Source organism: Hylobates moloch, unplaced genomic scaffold (genome assembly GCF_009828535.3).
Source record: "Hylobates moloch isolate HMO894 unplaced genomic scaffold, HMol_V3 SCAFFOLD_6, whole genome shotgun sequence".
Classification (NCBI taxonomy): Eukaryota; Metazoa; Chordata; class Mammalia; order Primates; family Hylobatidae; genus Hylobates; species Hylobates moloch.
Window position 1 is genome coordinate 119,879,599 of NW_026652281.1, and position 19,228 is coordinate 119,898,826.

Below are 19,228 nucleotides of genomic sequence, written 5' to 3' on the forward strand. Positions count from 1 at the left end.
ACCATGTATGAGGGTAATTTGAATGATTAGCCTAATCTGCAGGAAGACTGCACATGGAATTAAGTTAAGCACATTTGTCCTCAGCAGCCAGATCTGCCAGTCCACTTAAAGGTACCTTGGTGGTTTCATACCCTTAAGAGATGTTGAAGGCTCCGGAAGGATCACTGGCTTTCATTACTATCTTCAGTGAAAGTTTATGATGATGACTTTTTAATGATAAGGGCCCTTGAGAGTTTTTCTTATGGATACTGTGTGTGGAATGTGTTTTTACCCTAATACAAAACATTCCCGGGGCTTTGTTCTCCTGGTGGTGTTGGATGTGGCCAGCCAGGAAAATTCAGGTGAGCTTTGTCAGGCTGGTGGTCCACTCTGCTCATGAGGAGAGTGGAGAGGGTTGTGAGAACCTGGGCCTCGCCTGTGCTTGAGTCAGAAGAGGAAGGCCAGGTGCTATGGGCAGGGCAGTTCCCAGCCCCTCCTTCCAGCCTTCTCCAGGCTCCCTTCCTAGTGAAAGTTTGTGTTGTGAGTAGGACCTAGGGGAAATTATTATTGAGTCAGACGTGTGGGGAAAGCTGCACTGACTGCGTGGACGGTCAGTGGCAGAGCAGACCTGCAGGCTGTGGACACTAATGTTGGCTCTGATCCAAGCTTTCTCCCTGACTTCCTTTGGCAAGTGGGTTCCCACATGTCAAACGGAGATGACAAGTTGCCTTTAGGAAGTAGAGAAAGAACTTAAATTGTTAAAGCCAATATAACAAAAATATTAACTTCTAGAACAAATCAGTGCTTCATATTGTAACCAAGTGTTGACTATTTTGAATTTATATTCTTTTGTGCTTTGAAATGGACTCAGGACCAAATCCGCCTGCTAAGATATTCCTAGAAGGACCAATAAGGGCAGAAAATCAGAAAGCCAGTTTAATTTTAGTAATTCCTGATTTTTCCTGTCTTTTTCTTGCTAGATTTGTCTTCAGCGAAGCGGAAGTTTGCAGATTCCTTAAATGAATTTAAATTTCAGTGCATAGGAGATGCAGAAACAGATGATGAGATGTGTATAGGTAAGTCATAACTGTGCAGAAGATAAAAATGTTCATTGTTTGTCATAGCCTTCAGTGTCCCAGCAGAGCCTTTTTCCCGAGATAGGAAGTCTCTAAGGTTAGTAAAGAAAGAAGTCCTTAGTGGAAGTGGAGGGACAGAGATATGTGAGGATCGGAGCTTGGGGCTACTCTGGTCTTCTCGAGTTTTGGGATTGCCTCACCCTCCAGCATGCAGGAGAGAAAGCTTGAAGTTTTGCGGTGGGGCTCTCCTTTCTACCTCCCTTTAGTGTTTCTCTGGCTGGTGACATTCTTCCCCTCCAACCATAGTACTAAGAACTTAGAGCATACGTAGAACACAGGTAGATGAGGGGAAAATTAGATCAGAGGTTGCAAAATGATAGGCTGAGATGACAACACAGCCCGGTTTTCTTTGGCTCTCATTTTTAAAAATTGAATTACCATATAAATTCAATTTATAATCTAAAATTCCAGTTTTCCAGCTTCTTCGGAAAGTTTGAGAATTTGATCTACTGGCCCCCTCTTCTGACCTGGCAGCAGTTGGCTGAGCTATGCATCTGCCACTGCCTTCAGATAGGGAGAGGAGCTATGTATCTGGTTCTCCTGTGCTGTGGACAGGGAGGTCCCCGCCTCTCCTGTTTCCTTAAAAAGAGGCTGAGGTGGGTTACTGTTTATCACCGCAGTGTGTTGCTTCACTCTTCACCATCACCTGCCTTGGTCTGTAGGCAGCCGTAAGCATGGAGGATTTGCAATGTCAAGACACTTTTCTTTGCCAGGACCTTGTCATTGCACACTATTCTTCTATGGGCACCTTGGTTGACTCCATTAAATGAGCAAGAATTGAGAAACTTTTATTGGATTAATTAATTCATCAAATGCTTATTGAGTTCCTGTTGCCATGCAGAACATCAGCATCTGGGGCTGAGTACAGGCAATTGGGAGACAGCTGAGAGTGGTGAAAACGTATCCTTGTAACTTGTGAATGTATGGATGCTTTTCCCAACATGGCTCAAGGGTCTCGAGTATCCTCAGGGCCATTGCACATAATGCTTATTGCTTTTATGAATAATTTTGGCAAAGACGACTGTTCATGTATGAGCACCATGCTTCGAGCTGCACTCTATTAATGAGTGGCTTGAAGACTCAGAGAGGAGGAACCCAAAGAGAAGCCAGAGATGTGGCTTCCAATGCCAGCAGCACTGTTTGTTTAGCTCTGGTGCCAAAGAAAAGGCTGGGTTCTGACGCAACGCCACGACCAAGGTTGAGGAGGTCGAATCCGGACAGGAAATCCTTCAACTCCTAAGCGGAACTCTGCCCCTTCCAGCCCGGCGCCTGGAAGCCTGCCAGCATCTCACCAGTCCTGAGTACTCTCAGGAACAGGCAGATCTTTTCCTTGAAGAAATCATTCCCTAGCTAGAGTGCCAGGTGGAATTAACCTGCATTTCTGGGTCATCCTTAATGGTTAATGATTAAAAAGATGAAGGAAGCCTTGGGAAGCAATTGACTTTAGGCATCTGCATGTGCCAAGGAATTAAAATCCATAACATAATAGCCAGAGCTGCAAAGGCTCCCAAGGCCCATGACACTCCTTCTACCTCATGGCCCCTTTCTGTTTTCCAGCAAGGTCTTTGCAGGAGTTTGCCACTGTCCTCAGGAATCTTGAAGATGAACGGATCCGGATGGTGAGTAGGGCTGGTCTACTCTTGGTCCCAGATAGTATATTCATGTTGAGGGAGCAAGGGATTGGTTATCAGAAGAACTAGATTCAAATCCAGACTCTGCCATTTGAATGTTTTGAGCTCTTCAGCAAGCTTCATCTTTGTAGAGTTTGAAGGCTTTTGTAAATATTAAAGGATTACTCTGGTGGATGACTTTAGAACAACATAGTTAAATGATGTCCTTCTGAAGATTCATTTTAAGGTCTTTTCATAAGGTGTATGACTTAAGGGTGGATCTTTTGAATTATTTCACTTTTTTGGGCCTCGGATTCTCTACCAGCAGAATGGGAAAGAAGGTGCCCCACTCTGCCCATCCCCCATCTTATTGAACCTGATCAAGAGCTCTTTGAGGGCAGGATCACTTCACTCTTCATTTTTAAGCACCCAACACAGTGCCTGCCAGGTAGGAGGGACCCAGTAAACAGGTACTTTGTAGTGAAGGTAACTATAAAAACCTCTTCAAAGAGAGGCATTGTCCACATTTAAGAGTCAAATGCTGATCTCCAGGTTCTTAAGAGATATCTTTTGTACTAGAATTTATTGTTCTGGGAGACAGAGAGGGGCTCACTCTGTCACCCAGGCTGGAGTGCAGTGGTGCCATCATAGCTCACTGCAGCTTCAAACTCCTAGGCTCAAGTGATCCTCCTGCTTCAGCCTCCTGAGTAGCTAGGACTATAGGTGTGCACCACTGTGCCTAGCTAATTTATTTTTGTTTTTTTTGTAGAGATGAGGTCTTGCTGTGTTACCCAGGCTGATCTCGAACTCCAAACCTTAAGTGATCCTCCTGCCTTGCCTCTCGAAGTGCTGGGATTACAGGCATGAGCCACCCTGCCTATAATTTATTCTGATATAGTTCAGCATTAGCAGATAAGAGATTCCACATCTACAGGAAGTTCCTTTGCATTTTCCTCCATATCCCTAAGATATGAGGAATGAAGTCCCCTGCTGACTTGAAGTCCCCTGCTGCCTGTACACTGATTTTCCGCTAGGGGGATGTGTCTTCAGGCAGCAATGCTCCAAAGTCCTAGGAAATATTGCATCAATCAACATTTTCTTTTCTTCCTATGCTAACAGTTGATAGTTTGAACACTATTCACCAAGATGCATTTTCTATTTTAACCGTCATGATGACTCTGGGAAGTGGTATCTATATTGTCGCCATTTTTCAGATGAAGATATTGAGGTTTACAGAGGTTAAGTAACTTGTCACAGATCACACAGTTAATAAGTGATACAGTCTGGGTTCAAACCCAAGTCTGCATTATATTAAAAAATGTTTAAAAATGTGGGGGCCAGGTGTGGTGGCTCGTGCCTGTAATCCCAGCACCTTGGGATGCTGAGATGAGAGGATCGCTTGAGCCTAGGAGTTCAAGACCAGTCTGGAGGCAACATAGTGAGACCCCATCTCAACAAATTTTTTTTTTTAAGAAGCCTGGCATTGTGGCATATGCTTGTAGTCCCAGCTATTTGGGAGGAGGTAGGAGGATCGCTTGTGCCAGGGAGGTCAAGGCTGCAGTGATCTGTGATTGCACCATTGCACTCCAGCCTGGGCAACAGAGCAAGATGCTGTGTCAAAAAAAAAAAAAAAAAACAAAAAAAGGAGGATTTCTTTAAAATTCCAAACAGAGTAGAAGCCTCTTACCTTCTGCTCTACAGAAAGACCAGTTTCTCTTGATTGCTCACTGCTGGTGCCTGAACCAGAATCAGAAGGGTGGTGGCGGCAGCAGTGGGGGTTGGTGGTGGGTGGAAGCAAGGGAAAGCTTGTGTGTTTGTGCACGTGCTGGTGCCTAAGAAAGGGAAATGATTCTTTTGAGTCTGATTCTTGGCTGAGTTAGTATTTGGGGGTGGGGGTGTGGTAAGCAAATCACCATGAATACCCTGCAGATTGCTATGGCCTGTGGTAAGGGAACAATGACTGGATTATACTTTTCAGCTTGCCTCTGCAATTTTATTATTAATGTCAGTGAATTGAGCTTCTGCTGTCTGCATCTGAGTATCTGGCCATTGCAAGCCCCTTCTCTACCTCCTTGCCCTGTGACAACTCCATCAGTTCAGTTAAGCTCAGCAAGCAAAGCCGCACCTTCTCTGGGAAGCCTTTCCTGACTTCCTGGGTTATATGGCTACCCTTGGTATTTTCTTAACATCCAGTTCATGCTTCTGATCCTGTGTTTACCACATTGTGTCCTGATAAACATTCTACCAGTCTGTGCCCTGTAGTAAATATGCGTTCCTCAAGGGCAGAGAGTGGGCTTCCACGTCCCCAACATCAGGCAGTGTTGGAACCAAGTGGATGTTACACAGTTGTAGAATCTTAGACTAAGTGGGACCTTATTCCTCACCATCTGCAATTGCTCATTTGACAGATGAGAAAACAGGTCTTATTAAGGCTGATAGCAAGTAGTAGTATGGCTGGGAGAAGGACTTGGGTGTCCTGATTCCCAGGTGAGCAGTTGAGCACTTTCGTATTATAAGCGACTACTTATGACTGCATTCTCAATCATGTATGTCCACTGGAATAACTTGGGGAGTTTGAAAAATACTGATGTCTGGGACTAAGTCCAGAGATTCTGAGTTAGTTGGAGTGTAGCCTAAACATAGGGATTTGAAAAGCTTTCCAGGTGATTCTACTGTGTAGTTAAGGTTGAGAATCATTGACTTTAGGGGACTGGCACACCTTTGTAAGCTTCAGAGACTTGCAGATGGTTTGTGGAGAAGACTTCAGTGAACTGATTAAGTAACATCAAATAACAATAAAAATCACAAAATCAAACAAATTAACACCACAACACTCTAGTCTTAAATTTCACTCTTCTGAAATAAGTGATCTCCAAATTGAGAAAAAGGCAAATGGGAATAAATTTGGAGACTTGACTTTTTCTGTCCCCTTACATTGTTCAGTTAGTTCTTTACTGTGTCCATCTGTGACTTCTGGCATTTACCCGGTTAGTTTCATTGCAGTGGACATGCATGTGGTTTAGGAAAAATAATGCTTTGTTGCAGCGAGATTCCTGGAATAATTAGTTGAGCAAAGAGTGATAAATGAATGACTTAAAAGGAAAAACTGTAAAATATTGTACTGCCTTAGAAAAGACCATAGAATCTTAGAGCTGGACAATTCTGCCCACTCATTTTGCTGATGACGAAATTAGAGCCCAGAGAGGTTAAATGTTTTGCCCATGGTCACACAGTTGGCAGCCAATCAAGAATTAATCCATTCATTCATTCAGTCATTCAAAAATGTTTGAGTGCTGCTTTGTCTCAGCACTCTGTTTTGGGGATAGTGGTGGCAAAGTGAGCCTTACAAGATACTGATTTTGTGTGTGTGTGTGTGTGTGTGTGTGTGTATGTATGCGTGCATGTGTGTGTGTGTATAAATGTATAGTGTGTAGTGGTGAACGAGAACACACTTGGTAGGGGAGGGAAGTTGAGTTATGTTGGTAGTCAGGGAAGGCCTCCCTAAAGAGGTGACCTTTAAGCTGAAACCTTAATTACATGAAGGAGCTGTCCCTGTAAGGGTTTGGGAACACAGTATCTGAAAGAATAGCCAAATGCTATGGCCCTGAGGTGGGACGAATTTGGTGTGTTTGAGGTGCTTTGGAGTGCCGGTAGGTTGGAATGCAGGACCTGAGGGATGAGCCCTGTGAGATGAAGTTGAGAGGCAGCCAGTAGTCAGGAGGCACAGGTGTCCTGACTCTAGTCCAGTCCTGTCTTGGTAGAGCAACACAAAATCAGGCTTGGAAGGTTTTTACGCCATCAGATGTCCAGAGGTGTTTTTTTGTTTGTTTGTTTGTTTTTAACCTAGACTCAGTGTTGATCTACTTTACCTATAACTTGGGTAAATGAATATTTGCAAGAAAATGTCACCTGAAGCTTGTAACTTAGACCCCACTCTTTCACCAGCTCCCCTCTGCCCCTTCAGAGGGTCGCTTACAGTTTTAGAGTTCCTCATTTTTCCTTTTAAAGAATCAATATTAATCGTGCATGGGAGGAAGATTATCATGTTTTGAAATGATGACAGTTTTGATTTGACATGCTATTAGTTCAAAGGTTGTAAACAGTTGACATGTATGACACTGCCTCCCCAAATTTTATTTTAAGACATGGGGAGGCATCTCATGCTGGAGCTGCTGTAATTCTTTACCGATACTGCTTTTGTGTCTTCTTTCCCCTACTCTGTTGTTCTTCACCAGATTGAGAACGCCAGCGAGGTGCTCATCACTCCCTTGGAGAAGTTTCGAAAGGAACAGATCGGGGCTGCCAAGGTGAGAATTTTGCAAACTTTGGTCTGGATTTTAGGGTGAGAGGTCTGGAAAACACAACACCTTCTTTAAAAAATGTCTTCAGAAATGTCTTCAGAAAATCGAAGCCCACCTTCTTCAGAAAATCTTAGGCAGAGAACTCTATAGAGCCCAACTCATCAGTTCTTTATGGGTGACTGAAGTACGACCATATGAGCCATCAACCCCGGAGGAGCCATTCTGGTATTTTGTTATCTAATTGTTTTGTGCTTGTTCATAAATCATCCAAAGGTAGAAACCACACCTCGTTTGTGTTATTATAATAGATAGCTGTGTGCTTAGACAACTGCCTTTATTGGACAATATGTTTGTTTTCATGGAATTGTATTTTGTGGAGGTCCAGGACTTGTAGCCTAAGCAGGGGTTACAAATTTGTGCCCTGGGGGTACAGGGACTTTCTTTAAAGGGAGGCAGCTGGTACTTAGGTTTAGCTGATTTTTGTTGGGTCTGGAAATGGGCCCTCCGTTGCTGATTCTTTAAATGTTTCCAGACAAATTGAAAAATTATGTGAAATTTCTTGTCGGCAAATAATTTTAAAATATATATTACACATTGTGCAGGTCAAAAAACAACATCTGCAGGCCTGCTTCAACCCGGAGATCATCATTTGTTATCACTGACCTGGAGGACCGTAGCCTAAGCTTGACTAATTCTAATGTGTTCTTGAGAGACTGCAAAGGGAATCCTGTTCCTTTTTAAAAGGTGGATTCTCCAGGGCTCCTTTGCCCTGTAATAAATCACTAGGAGGGCCAGGCGAAGTGGCTCACGCCTGTAATCCCAGCACTTTGGGAGGCTGAGGCGGGTGGATCACGAGGTCAGGAGTTCGAGACCAGCCTGGCCAATATGGTGAAACCCCGTCTCTACTAAAATAGAAAAATTAGCTGGGCATGGTGGCGGGTGCCTGTAGTTCCCAGCTACTCGGGAGGCTGAGGCAGGAGAATCGCTTGAACCCAGGAGGTGGAGGTTGCAGTGAGCCGAGATCGCGCCACTGACTCCGGCCTGGGCAACAGAGCAAGACTCCATGTCCAAAAAAAAAAATCACTAGGAAACTCTAGCTGGTTTGACCTTCAGTAGAGTGTTAGAGGCTACCTGCAGAGAAGATGTTTTCATTGGAATCAATGAAAGCAAAAAGATTTCCAACATTTTCTTCCTGTTTTTCTGGAACTGTGAGTCAATTCAGCTGCGGTCTCTTACGCCACCTGCAGGGGCTTTTGGGCAACACCACCCTCTTACTTTGTGTGGATTTTGCTTAGTTGCAAAATGAGGTATTCCTCACCCCTACAACACATACGCCCCTAAATGCATCTGCTTTCTGGAAATAGATATGATTAGGGCCTGCAAAAGATGATGTTTAGTCAGGGTCTTTCAGAGAGATGGTTGATCACAGTTTGAAAGAGGGACTGTGGCAAAGACTTTCTCCCAGTTTTAGAGTATTTTCTACTAATTTTAGTTTACGCATTTATGAGGAAGTGGGAGCTCACTCGTGTTGTATCAGAGATTAAGGAATGTATAATTTGCACGAAGTCTTATTCCACTAAGAATTCACACAGACTGTGAACCAGTCCAGTGATGGCAGATAATAAGCCGTGAGCGAATGCTCCTTCAGTTCCTGGCAGTGCAGGCCCCGTCCGCAGGCCTCCTCTTGGTGGCCTTGGGGCCTGTGCCTCCCCACACTTGAACATGATTGGCAGTGGCTTCCGGGGGTTATGCAGAGCTTGGAGACTGAGGCAGAGCGGACCTGTCTGTTGAGTCATCTTTTCAGTAGTTACTTCTCCTTCTGAGCACAGAGGCCTCCCTCTCTGGCCTCTTCTCTCACTGGCTTGAGGGTTACCATGGTTACCAAGTAGGTGAGGCAAGAGTCTGAGTGAGCTCCCTTTGGGCTTAATACCAGTGATCTTAATGATAGGAGGAGCTACTGGGTGTGGTGGTGGTATAGGTGACATATTAGAATAAAAGAATTCAAATAGTCACTCACCAAAGCATGTTTCCCCTCATGCATATTCTATTCTCCTATTCATTAAACCATGAATAACTATTGATTATTAAATAACTTTTGGATGATCACTAAAGAAGAATTGTGATGACATTTGGGTGATTTCTCATCCCTCCCCATTTGTCATTTTTTCCTCCTGGCATGTCCTCCTTTGCATCACTCCACACACACATACATTTGTAACATAATATTATGTAAATTTAAGAGAAAACAAACAAGCAAACAACAGATCCACTTCTAGGCGACCCAGGGAGCAGTCTCAAGAACATCTCAGAGCCAGCAAGTGCTCTTCAGCTGGTTCTGGTATTGGCCAAGTGGAGGTTCTGAACTCTATCTGTGCCATGCTAAAATTACTTTTTCCTCCTCCTCCACTCTCTGGTGCTGCTTCGGTTGCCATAACAGCCTGTTGCAGAGTGCGCCGTGTGAAGGCTGCCAGGGAGGAAGATTCTTGGGCATTCTTATGCTAATGTGCTACTCTGGAGTAGGGCATGACCCTGGTGCTTGACATAACCATGGCCCTAAGTTTCTATTTCCAAGTTTGAGGAAATTATTTTTTCATGTATCAGAGGTACATTTGGAATGCTGGACTCATTTAGACTACGTATAACAGACATAAGAGAGTAGCGTAGAGAGTGGGTCTACAGCTAGACTGTCTGAATCCAAATCTCACTTCTGCCATTTGCATGTAGACTTGGGGAGGTTACTAAACCTCTTCATGCCTGTTTCCTGATCTCTAAAATGGGGGTAATAATAAAACTTGCCTCATAGAGTTATTTTGAAGAAGAAATGAGTGAACTCCTGTCAAATGCTTAAAACGGTGTCTAGCATATAGCTACCTGAACACGAGAACAAGGTTGGTCATGTAGTCGTTCAATGTTAGTGATTATATTAGATACACACAGTTCATTTGTTTAAAAAATATGTGAGAGCCTGCTCTGTGCCAGCACTGTTCTGTGCCCTGATATTTGGTGGAGAACAAGGCAGGCGTGGTTGCTGTGCTCATGAAGTAGCTGGGGTGAAAGACATTAGACAAAAAGATACAAATAAATGTCTGATTTCCAATTGTAGTAGGTTCTTGGGAGGGTTACCTTCATGGCACGCGGGACATGGAAAGCAGGTGTGTTCTTGATAAGAAGGAGGCAGGTTTAGGTGATGAGCTCACCACTGTCACCACCATTGCTGACATTTATTGAGCACTTTCCATGTGGCAGGCACCCTGCCAAGCACTATATGTGGTTTATTTCATTTAACCCTAGAAATCCTTTGAGGAGGGGGTGTTCTTATTTTTATTTTGTTATATGGTCCTTGAGCTGAAAGAAGAAACCCGAGCAATTATCTAATCATCCTCAATTTATAGTTGAGGAAATTGAGTCCTGGAGAGGGATGGTGATTTGTTTCTAGCCAGTCCATATTGAGTTGGGAATAAATTTTAGGATTCTAACTCAATCCTTGACTTAATTACCCCACAGTAGACTCTCTGGAAGGTGAAAACCATCTTGTGTCCTGAGTAATGGACATACTGTCCCATCCTAAGAACATTATCTAAGCTGTAGTACTTTTTTGCCGCAGAGGTCTTATTGCTGTTTTCTCAGGACAGAAACGGCTTTCCTTTCTCCTTATTTTTTTCTCTAACTTTGGGTGTCCTCTGAAACATGGAATGTGGAGGCACAAGTTGCCAGAATGTCCCAGAATGCCAGTGACTCATGTTCCCTGGCCTTTTCTCACCTTTGGCCAGCTGGACTGTCTGGGACCAGGATTATCCTTTTGGGGTTGCTGATAAGGCTGGTGGGAGCGGATACATGTGAGTAGCATTTGGAGTTGGAGCCCCAGTTCAAAGTTGCTGGTTTCACTAATGGAAAAGAATTGCTTGAGTCAAGTCTCTTGCCTGTACCCTCCTCAAATTTGAAGGAGTAATGTGTCCTCAGGCTTTTTCTTCATTTGCTGCTAAATGTTTAATTGTTCTTGTATGTGAGCAGTCTTCTAAGCAAAACTCAGATTCATAGAAATGAGTATATGTGAGCTAAAATGGATATATGGTTATTCTGCCCACTCTGTGAGCATGTACCAGATGAGTGGTATTCTGACATGGCGGAGCTTGTCAGGCTCCGGGTGATGGCTTCTTGGCTCAGAGTGTCCTGCCCCAGGGCATTTGCACTTGATGGTTCTGCTCTAGAAGGCTCTACTGTGCTCCTTCTGTATTTAACAGGTAGGTCTCAGCTCACATCTCCCTTCCCCAGATGATGCCTTTCCTGGGTGCCCTATCTAAAGAATCTCTGTGACCGCGCCCTGTTTATTTCCTTTGTAGCACTTGCAGCAGTCTATAATTATGCTGATTATTTGTTTACTGGTTAATCATGGTTCTCCTACTAGAACATTTCTACCATGAGGGTTGGGACCATTTTTATCTTGTATTTCTGGTGCCTAAAGTAGAGCCTTACACGGAGTGGTTGCTGATTATAAATTTGTTAAAGGAATAAAGAGGTGTGTCTGAGCTTATTTGGCCAGAAAATATTTTTTCTTTTCTAGGCTTTGGACTTGCAGAAAAACATCCCGTGGGTTCGGGTTCCACATGAGTCAAAAGCAGGAATAATGTACCCAGTTAGTAAATTTGATCCTGTTTATCAGCCCAGTGCCAGCCTTCTTCCAGCTTCCTTGCCTGCTCTCCCCGTTGGAATGTGGAAGGAAGGCAGACTGCCTGTGACAATCTGTCTCAGCTGTGGTGGAGAACATGAGCTTTGGAGGCACTTTGTCCTGGGCTCCAATCCCAGCTCTGTCACTCTCCGTGACTTTTTACAAGTTCACCTCTTTGGATCCAAGTTTTCTTATCTGTCAAATGGGAGATAGAAATAGAACCATAGTGACCCAATGATTCAGTGGTGGGGAACAGGGATTAATTATGGTAATTATTTTTCATTTTGAAGACAATAATACGGCTAATAATTTCTTAAAGAGAAGAGAAAAATAACTGTTACCCCATTACCATAACTCAGGTATTTGCATATAAGTAAATTCCCACCTCATCTTTGTCCATAGGTAGACACACTCTATATAGGATACAGCAAGTTTATATGATGCTGTTTTACTTTTCTCTCTAGTTTTCCAATGACTAGTTATGCTTATTGGATGTTCCGTACTTTAATTATACCAAACGCTATCATTGGAAGTTGTGTTGCTGCTGCTGCTTTTATTTTTCTTTTACTAGCATAAATGGTGCCACGGTAAACAAATTTGTGTGAAGATAATATTGTTGTTTTGAATTATTCCTCAGCTTAAAGACCTGCATGTGATATTAAGTGTCAAGAGATATTTAGGTTTACATACCAAGAAGTGTTTTTTTGGACAGTATTAAGGCTGGATCCAGCCTTAGTCTAGACTTGTCTCACTCAAGCTGTAAGGAGATCTTCCTTCCTTGGTGTTAGCTTCATAGGTACCCCCACTGCTGCTGCCCCCCAGCCCCCAACCCCTGGCCGCCTTCTGGACTTGAATATCGTTGTGAGTTAGAAAGTAGAAATTTCTGTTTCACAAAGTTCTTAGAGGGGGAATCTTGGCTTTGCCACCATTAGATATTCGTATTTACCTCATTTCTGGTCTTGTACTGGTTGGTGCCTCTCTGCTAGACACTCATACCCAGTGGGCTGTTGATGGGTGGCTGCAGGATTTAATGGGCATTACCTGAAAAGTAGGAGCTGAGTCATCATCTGTGTTCTGAGCAGAAGGATCTTGAGAGATGGAGGCTGCTTTTATTCCTGCAACGTGTTACTCTTTTTCTTTTTCTCTTCTCTTTTTTTGCCAGGAAGCCAAAAAGAAGTATGACAAAGAGACAGAAAAGTATTGTGGCATCTTAGAAAAACACTTGAATTTGTCTTCCAAAAAGAAAGAATCTCAGCTTCAGGAGGTAAGAGACCTTATTAGTATCCTGAATCAAGTGTTCATTTTGTACATGATGCTGTGGATATGTGCTGGTTACTATTTGCTAGAAAATCTTAGGGTTAGAAGAGACCTGAGAAGCCAGGGGATTGCTCCTGATCCCTCATCCAATGCCTGATGCCTGGACTGCCTTTGTGTCCTCCCATTCCCACCCCACCCTTTGTAGCTTTCCCACCTGTCAAGGTGGAACACACTGCTGGCCGAGATGACCACCTCCTTGTTGGGCTGCCCTGATTGCTAGATGTCTTCCATTTCATACTGACATTTCTTTTCCTGTTTCTCTCACCCTTGGCCTTAATTCTGCCCTCTATTACTTTACCTTTTGACTTCTTGCCTTTTATCAGTGATTTGAAACGTTAGCATCTCAAACACTTTGGTTATCCTTCCTTAATATTAATTTTTTCATTATTTCAACCAGCACTTGACATTTGTCTTCTTTCTTTTTTTTTTTTTTTTAAAGCAGTGCTTTATTGCCCTGTATATGTTTTGTGCTTTGGTAATGTTGTTTCAAGAAAATACGTTCTTAAATTTGCGCTTGGTTTTTCTGGGTTTGCATGGTATCTTTTAAAAGGTAGTTCACTTGGAAAGAAAAATGATGGAGCCATCGCAGCCATAGAGCTGTGACCATTTTTACTTAGTTCATGAAGATTGGCATGTTAAGGGAGTTTATGCTTCTTGGAGATAGGGAGTTTCCTCGTGGAACCTCAAATTTGGCTTTAAAAATGTCATCTTATTTTACTCAACAGTTTGCTTGACCTCTCTCATGATATTTTTGCCAAAAGAGGCTACCGTGGCTTCCAGGCCGGCCTTTGTTTTTAAATTTTAATTCTTTTTGAGCAGATACCATGCCAGTACTCTTGTTAGGTGAAAGTTCATATGAGGACAGTAGAGTCAGAGGTTGAAAGGTTGAAGTAACTCCGGAGATGGTGGAGTTTAATCCCCTCCCAACCACAATTGGTTACACATCTTGGGATAGGAATGTGGTGTTCTCAGAACTCTGCTTTGAAATGAGTATTTAATCCAGTTTTTAGAGTAGTGATGAGGACCATTACTCAACAACAATGACAACTGTAGCAGCAACAAAGGTTTATAATGGACTTTGCAGATCAGTTCTTGGCCAGCCAATAAACAGCATTGACTATTTGGTGTGTGCTTTACAAATTAGAAAATGCTAATTTATCCTTGAAGATCTTATGCCTGAGTAGGGAAAAAGAAGCAAAAGCGGAGGAACTGCTTCTTGAAGTGGCATAGCTACTCAGGTACATCTTGTCAAATGTGATTGAAAAACCTAAAAAAAAAAAAAAAAAATCTTATTTTCACGAGATACAAAGGCTATCCCAACTTGACATGAGGATATGGACACTATCCCACAGACACAGATAATCCATGATAAATATGGGATTCCATTTAGAATCTGTCATGATACCCTCACTTTTTAGTTATTCTTCTGGCATCACTTGGCATTTAGGATTTGGAAACTAACTTATATTTAAAGAAAAGCTTTTTGGCTGTGCTTCACAATGACCAGGTCTGCCCAGCTCTCCAGTTTCTAAACAGGTATAAATTATGGATTAGATGACTATGCATCATTAGTACAGATATTCAGATTATTCAGAGTTGAGCAGGTGTGTGGTTATTCTAGCACCTACTGAATCCGGGAGGCCCACAGCACAGTTACCCTGTAGGCATGGCATTCTCTAGAACAAAGGTGCTTCTCCACCAGATCCATTGTCTCCGTGGTCAAATATTGCAGACTTGGTCTGGAATGAGTCCAGCATTTTCTTTTAAGGCTGTGAATGTCCTCTGAATTACCACAGTGTAGGGACCAGAACGCTGGGCAGGCAAAGAGGATACCTTGCCTCAAAACCTTCTCTGCTGTGTATTTACTCTGTGACCTGGGGCAAATTACTTAGATTCTCTAAAGCTTTATTTCCTTTATTTGTTAAATACTCATGAAATACCTGTCCTACTTATGTTATGCATGAGAAGGCAAATATAACTGCTGCTCAAGTATAAAGTATTGTATATTTAATATAAAATGTGTAAATATCCTTATGATGGGCCTGTTCCACTCCATTTTCTGTTCTCAAATTGGATGCCACTATTCCTGACTTTGACAGTTCTGTATTTCAGTGAATGTTTTCCATTATGCTTTTTTATTATAGTCCTTTATGTTCTTGCCTTTGACCTAGTCACACTTTCTAAGTACTTTGAGTGTAGGGATTGGGTTGCAGATCTTGCAGGTTCTGGTCTGTTTAGGTCAGTTCTCAGGCATTGCTTTTTAGTTGTACCTGCACTAAATTAAACTGTATAAAAATCTAACACTAAAGAGGTAAAGAGATCGAGACCATCCTGGCCAACATGGTGAGACCTTGTCTCTACTAAAAATACAAAAATTAGCTGGGCATGGTGGTGGGTGCCTGTAGTCCCAGCTACTCAGGAGGCTGAGGCAGGAGAATCACTTGAACCAGGGAGGCGGAGGTTGCAGTGAGCTGAGATTGCGCCACTTCACTCTAGCCTGGCGACAGAGTGAGACTCTCTCAAAAAAAACCCAAAAACCAAAAATCAAAAAACAAACAAAAAAAGAACAGTGATGATACTACTACTGCCACTAACCATATCAATAACAACTATAATGTAGGGAAACATTTGTTGAATGCATATTTATGGCCCAGGTATGGTGTTAAGCACTTTACATGGAATCTTCTGGAATCCTCACCCAAAGAGGTATAGGTGTCGTTATTACTCTGTTTTACACATGAGGAAACTGAGGCTCAGATAGGATAAATAGCTTAGTGGTAGCGAGTCAACTCCAGCACCGGCTGTGCAGCCCTTTCCCTTCACCCAGTTTGCTTTTCTACGTCTCTATCTGGGGAGGGATGGTGAGGCTCTCTTGCCTGCTGACCATTGTTATTTAGTGCCAGTGTCATGACATAGAATTGGAGAGAGGCAAGGACCTTAGTGATCATCCATTTCAACTTTCTTTAATTACATTTTATGAAGGAACTGAGTTTCTTGTAGGGGTTGGGTGTTTTGCTCAAGGTGTTCAGCTATGTAGTGATCATTTTCTTCACATTTATTAAAAATTCAACTTTTAGGAACATTGTTGAGCACTTGGTACACCTTTGATGAAACTTCCACTTTGATTATCCAGAGTTGTTCCCTGATTGCAGGGTTCTGCACGGAATACTTTTAAATTCCAGCCCATCCCCAGATCCCTGGAAGTAGAAACTACAGGGCAGTGATGTGGAATGGCACTGCCATCTAGTGGATGATTTAAACAAATGCATAGTTTTGAATGGTAAAAAAAGCTCTCCTCAAAAACAGTAGTCATTGATTCAACAAATACTTATTGGACGCTTCTGCAAAAGTCTGTCCAGGCACTGGGTGTTTTGTAGAAAGTGAAATGAATGATCTTCTTTCATGGAAATTACAATCTAGGAGGAAGTCTCTTTTCCAAGAAGCACAGAATGGTTGACAGGTTTAATCAAGCTGGTAGATTTATAGCTTCTCAAGTGGCAGGCAGGGAAACTGTCTTGAGCGGTCTGCAGGGTGGGTTGGAATCCTGGCTTATAATTCCATTGCAGGGGGCCCAAGGATGTGATGGATTCTGTGGCCCACACCATTCTGGGGCATTGGCAAGAGAAGCATAACATTCCACTTAGGATTTCTTCTTCCTTTTCCTTTGGGAATGCATTGAGTTATGCATTTGTTCTTAGTTCTGGGTCACTGACGGGACATGCCTTTGGTGCTGACTGATGGCCACGTGGGGATCAATTCATTCATTCTGCATGCATCTTTTGAACGTTTATTATGGGCCATATACCATTCTGAGCACTGGAGGAGAAAAATGAAAAAATTAGACAAGATCTTTTTTCTCATGGACTTTATATTCCAGTAGTCTAATAGGCCAGGCACGGTGGCTTATGCCTATAATCCCAGCACTTTGGAAGGCCAAGGCGGGTGGATCACTTGAGGTCAAGAGATTGAGACCAGCCTGGCCAACAAGGCGAAACCCTGTCTCTAGTGAAAATGCAAAAAAAAAAAAACTAGCTGGATGTGGTGGCATGCGCCTGTAATCCCAGCTACTTTGGAGGCTGAGGCAGGAGAATCACTTGAACCCAGGAGGTGGAGTTTGCAGTGAACTGAGATCATGCCACTCTACTCCAGCCTGGGCAACAGAGCGAGACGCTGTCTCAAGAAAGGAAAAGATAAGAGTTTAAATTGGGAGATGAGACAGAGATTTCCTGGTAACCTATTTAAAATAATGTAGTCAATGAAAGCGTCTCCTAAAGAGGTAATATTTAAACTGAGCCCAGAAGGAATGAGCTAATGAAAGGCCAGGACAATCTTGTTCAGGTTGTAAGTGTGTCGCAAAATCACAATTATTGGGTTATGCAATAGGGTAGGCTAAAATAGAATAAAAAATACGAGGCCTGGCACGGTGGCTCATTCCTGTAATCCCAGCACTTTGGGAGGCCAAGGCGGTCAGATCACCTGAGGTCAGGAATTCGAGACCAGCCCGACCAACGTGGAGAAACCCCATCTCTACTAAAAATACAAAATTGGCCGGGCATGGTGGTGCATGCCTGTAATCCCAGCTACTTGGGAAGGCTGAGGCAGGAGAATATCTGGAACCTGGGAGGCAGAGGTTGTGGTGAGCCGAATTCGTGCCTTTGTACTCCAGCCTGGGCAACAAGAGCGAAACTCCATCTTAAAATATATATATATATGAAAATGCATTGCACTTAACCATTATAAATGTGTGTTTATTGATTCATAATGTAAAAAGTATTTCTTACTGTATGTTGAAGTTAAAATGTGTATTTATCTAGGAGAAGAGGTTTTTGGGCAGAAGGAACACCAGATGCAAAGGCTGTGGGAAACAAAGGGGTTTGGACTGTTAGAGGACAGGAAGGAGATCCAGCAGTTACTCATGTCACCATGCTGGAGCATGGTGACAGTGGGTTAGGATGGGAGGAGGTGAGGCTGGAGGGTTGGGCAGATTACACAGGGTCTTGCAAACCATGGTAGAGGCCATGGGAAGTCCTTGAAGGGCCATGAGACCATCTGATTTAGATTTTAAGGAAGATATTCTGGCTCTTGGGCGCAGAGTGGATTGGGACAGAGGGAGAGAATGAAGACAGAGAGACTAGTTAGGAGAGAAGTGTAGTAGCCCAGAGATGATGTGACTGGTTTAGGGTAGAGCAGGAAGTGAGACCCCTGTGTTCTGCAGTGCGTGGTGACAGCAACCACCGACATGCACAGGACACTTTCCAGTTTTTAAATGGTTTACATCATTTGGCCCATTTTCTCTTGGAAACACTCTACTCAGAAGCAAGGGCTGATATTATCTCCATCTTCTAAAGAAGATCAATGACTTGAGCAGGTCTTACCAGCTAGGACATTGTAGCACTGGAGCTTGCACTTGGGCAGCTCTCTGATGTGGGAGTCAGTTCTGTTTTCCTCATAGGAATTTCCTTCTGGATCCTTCATCCCTGCCTTTGCAGATTTTCAGAATGATTTCTGTTTTCCCCCTCCACTTGCAGTGTCAGTTGGCAAGCCCAGGCAGAGAGAGGCTTTGAGGTGTGTGGGGTGGTCGGGAGTAGATGCATCTCTCCATGTAAGCGTGTTGGGTTTGTGCTACAAGAAGATCAAAGGCTACAGGAACACATGGGGCTTAGCAGCAGGAGCCCGGTTGGAAGGCATATCAGCCCAGTTGTCTAAGCAGCCACACGATGCAGAGGGTGGTGGTGAGAAGCCGGACCTTCTGAAACCTGTCTGCAAATAAAGATTCATCAGGGCTCAGGTATTTCCTTTCCCTGCTTGGAAGCCTTAGAAAATGCCCCCAGTCTTAGCCTTTCAGATTGGTTTGATCCAGCAGTTACTCAGCAGACTGGCTTTTGAGTGTGAGAATGTCCATTGCTGCAGGAGGAAGTTGCTAGCATGAGAGACTTGAATATATTCTTTCGGGGTGTTTTATAACATATTGTGTTTTACCAGAGCTGGTAGTTTTCTCTTAACTTACTTATTTGATTAATGCCTCTTTTCTTTACTATGCTGTAAGTTCTATGAAGGAAGTTTCTTTTTGCTCATGATTGTGGAACGGATAGATGATTTGCTAAGCTCTTAAGATGTCTAAGTAGTATATTGTATTTGGTATAATGGAAGTAGGAGTCTGTTCCAAGTTTCTTCTGTAGGAATGTTGGCAAAGGAACACTGAAAGAAATATGCCTTTGG

General features: G+C 43.1%; 1 protein-coding gene across 11 annotated transcripts in view; it reads left to right on the plus strand.

Moving 5' to 3' along the window:
* The window catches only part of ARHGAP26 (Rho GTPase activating protein 26), a 477,291-nt gene that overhangs the window by 102,426 nt on the left and 355,637 nt on the right, over positions 1-19,228 (plus strand). For all 11 annotated transcript variants that reach the window (XR_009213838.1, XM_032158217.2, XM_032158220.2 and 8 more), the window contains exons 2-5: positions 960-1,055; positions 2,673-2,734; positions 6,961-7,032; positions 12,855-12,956. Coding sequence is in view for 10 of the 11 variants with exons in the window: in XM_032158217.2 (XP_032014108.1) it covers positions 960-1,055; positions 2,673-2,734; positions 6,961-7,032; positions 12,855-12,956 (332 nt within the window). In the remaining variant the exon portion in view is untranslated. The remainder of the gene's footprint in view (positions 1-959; positions 1,056-2,672; positions 2,735-6,960; positions 7,033-12,854; positions 12,957-19,228) is intronic.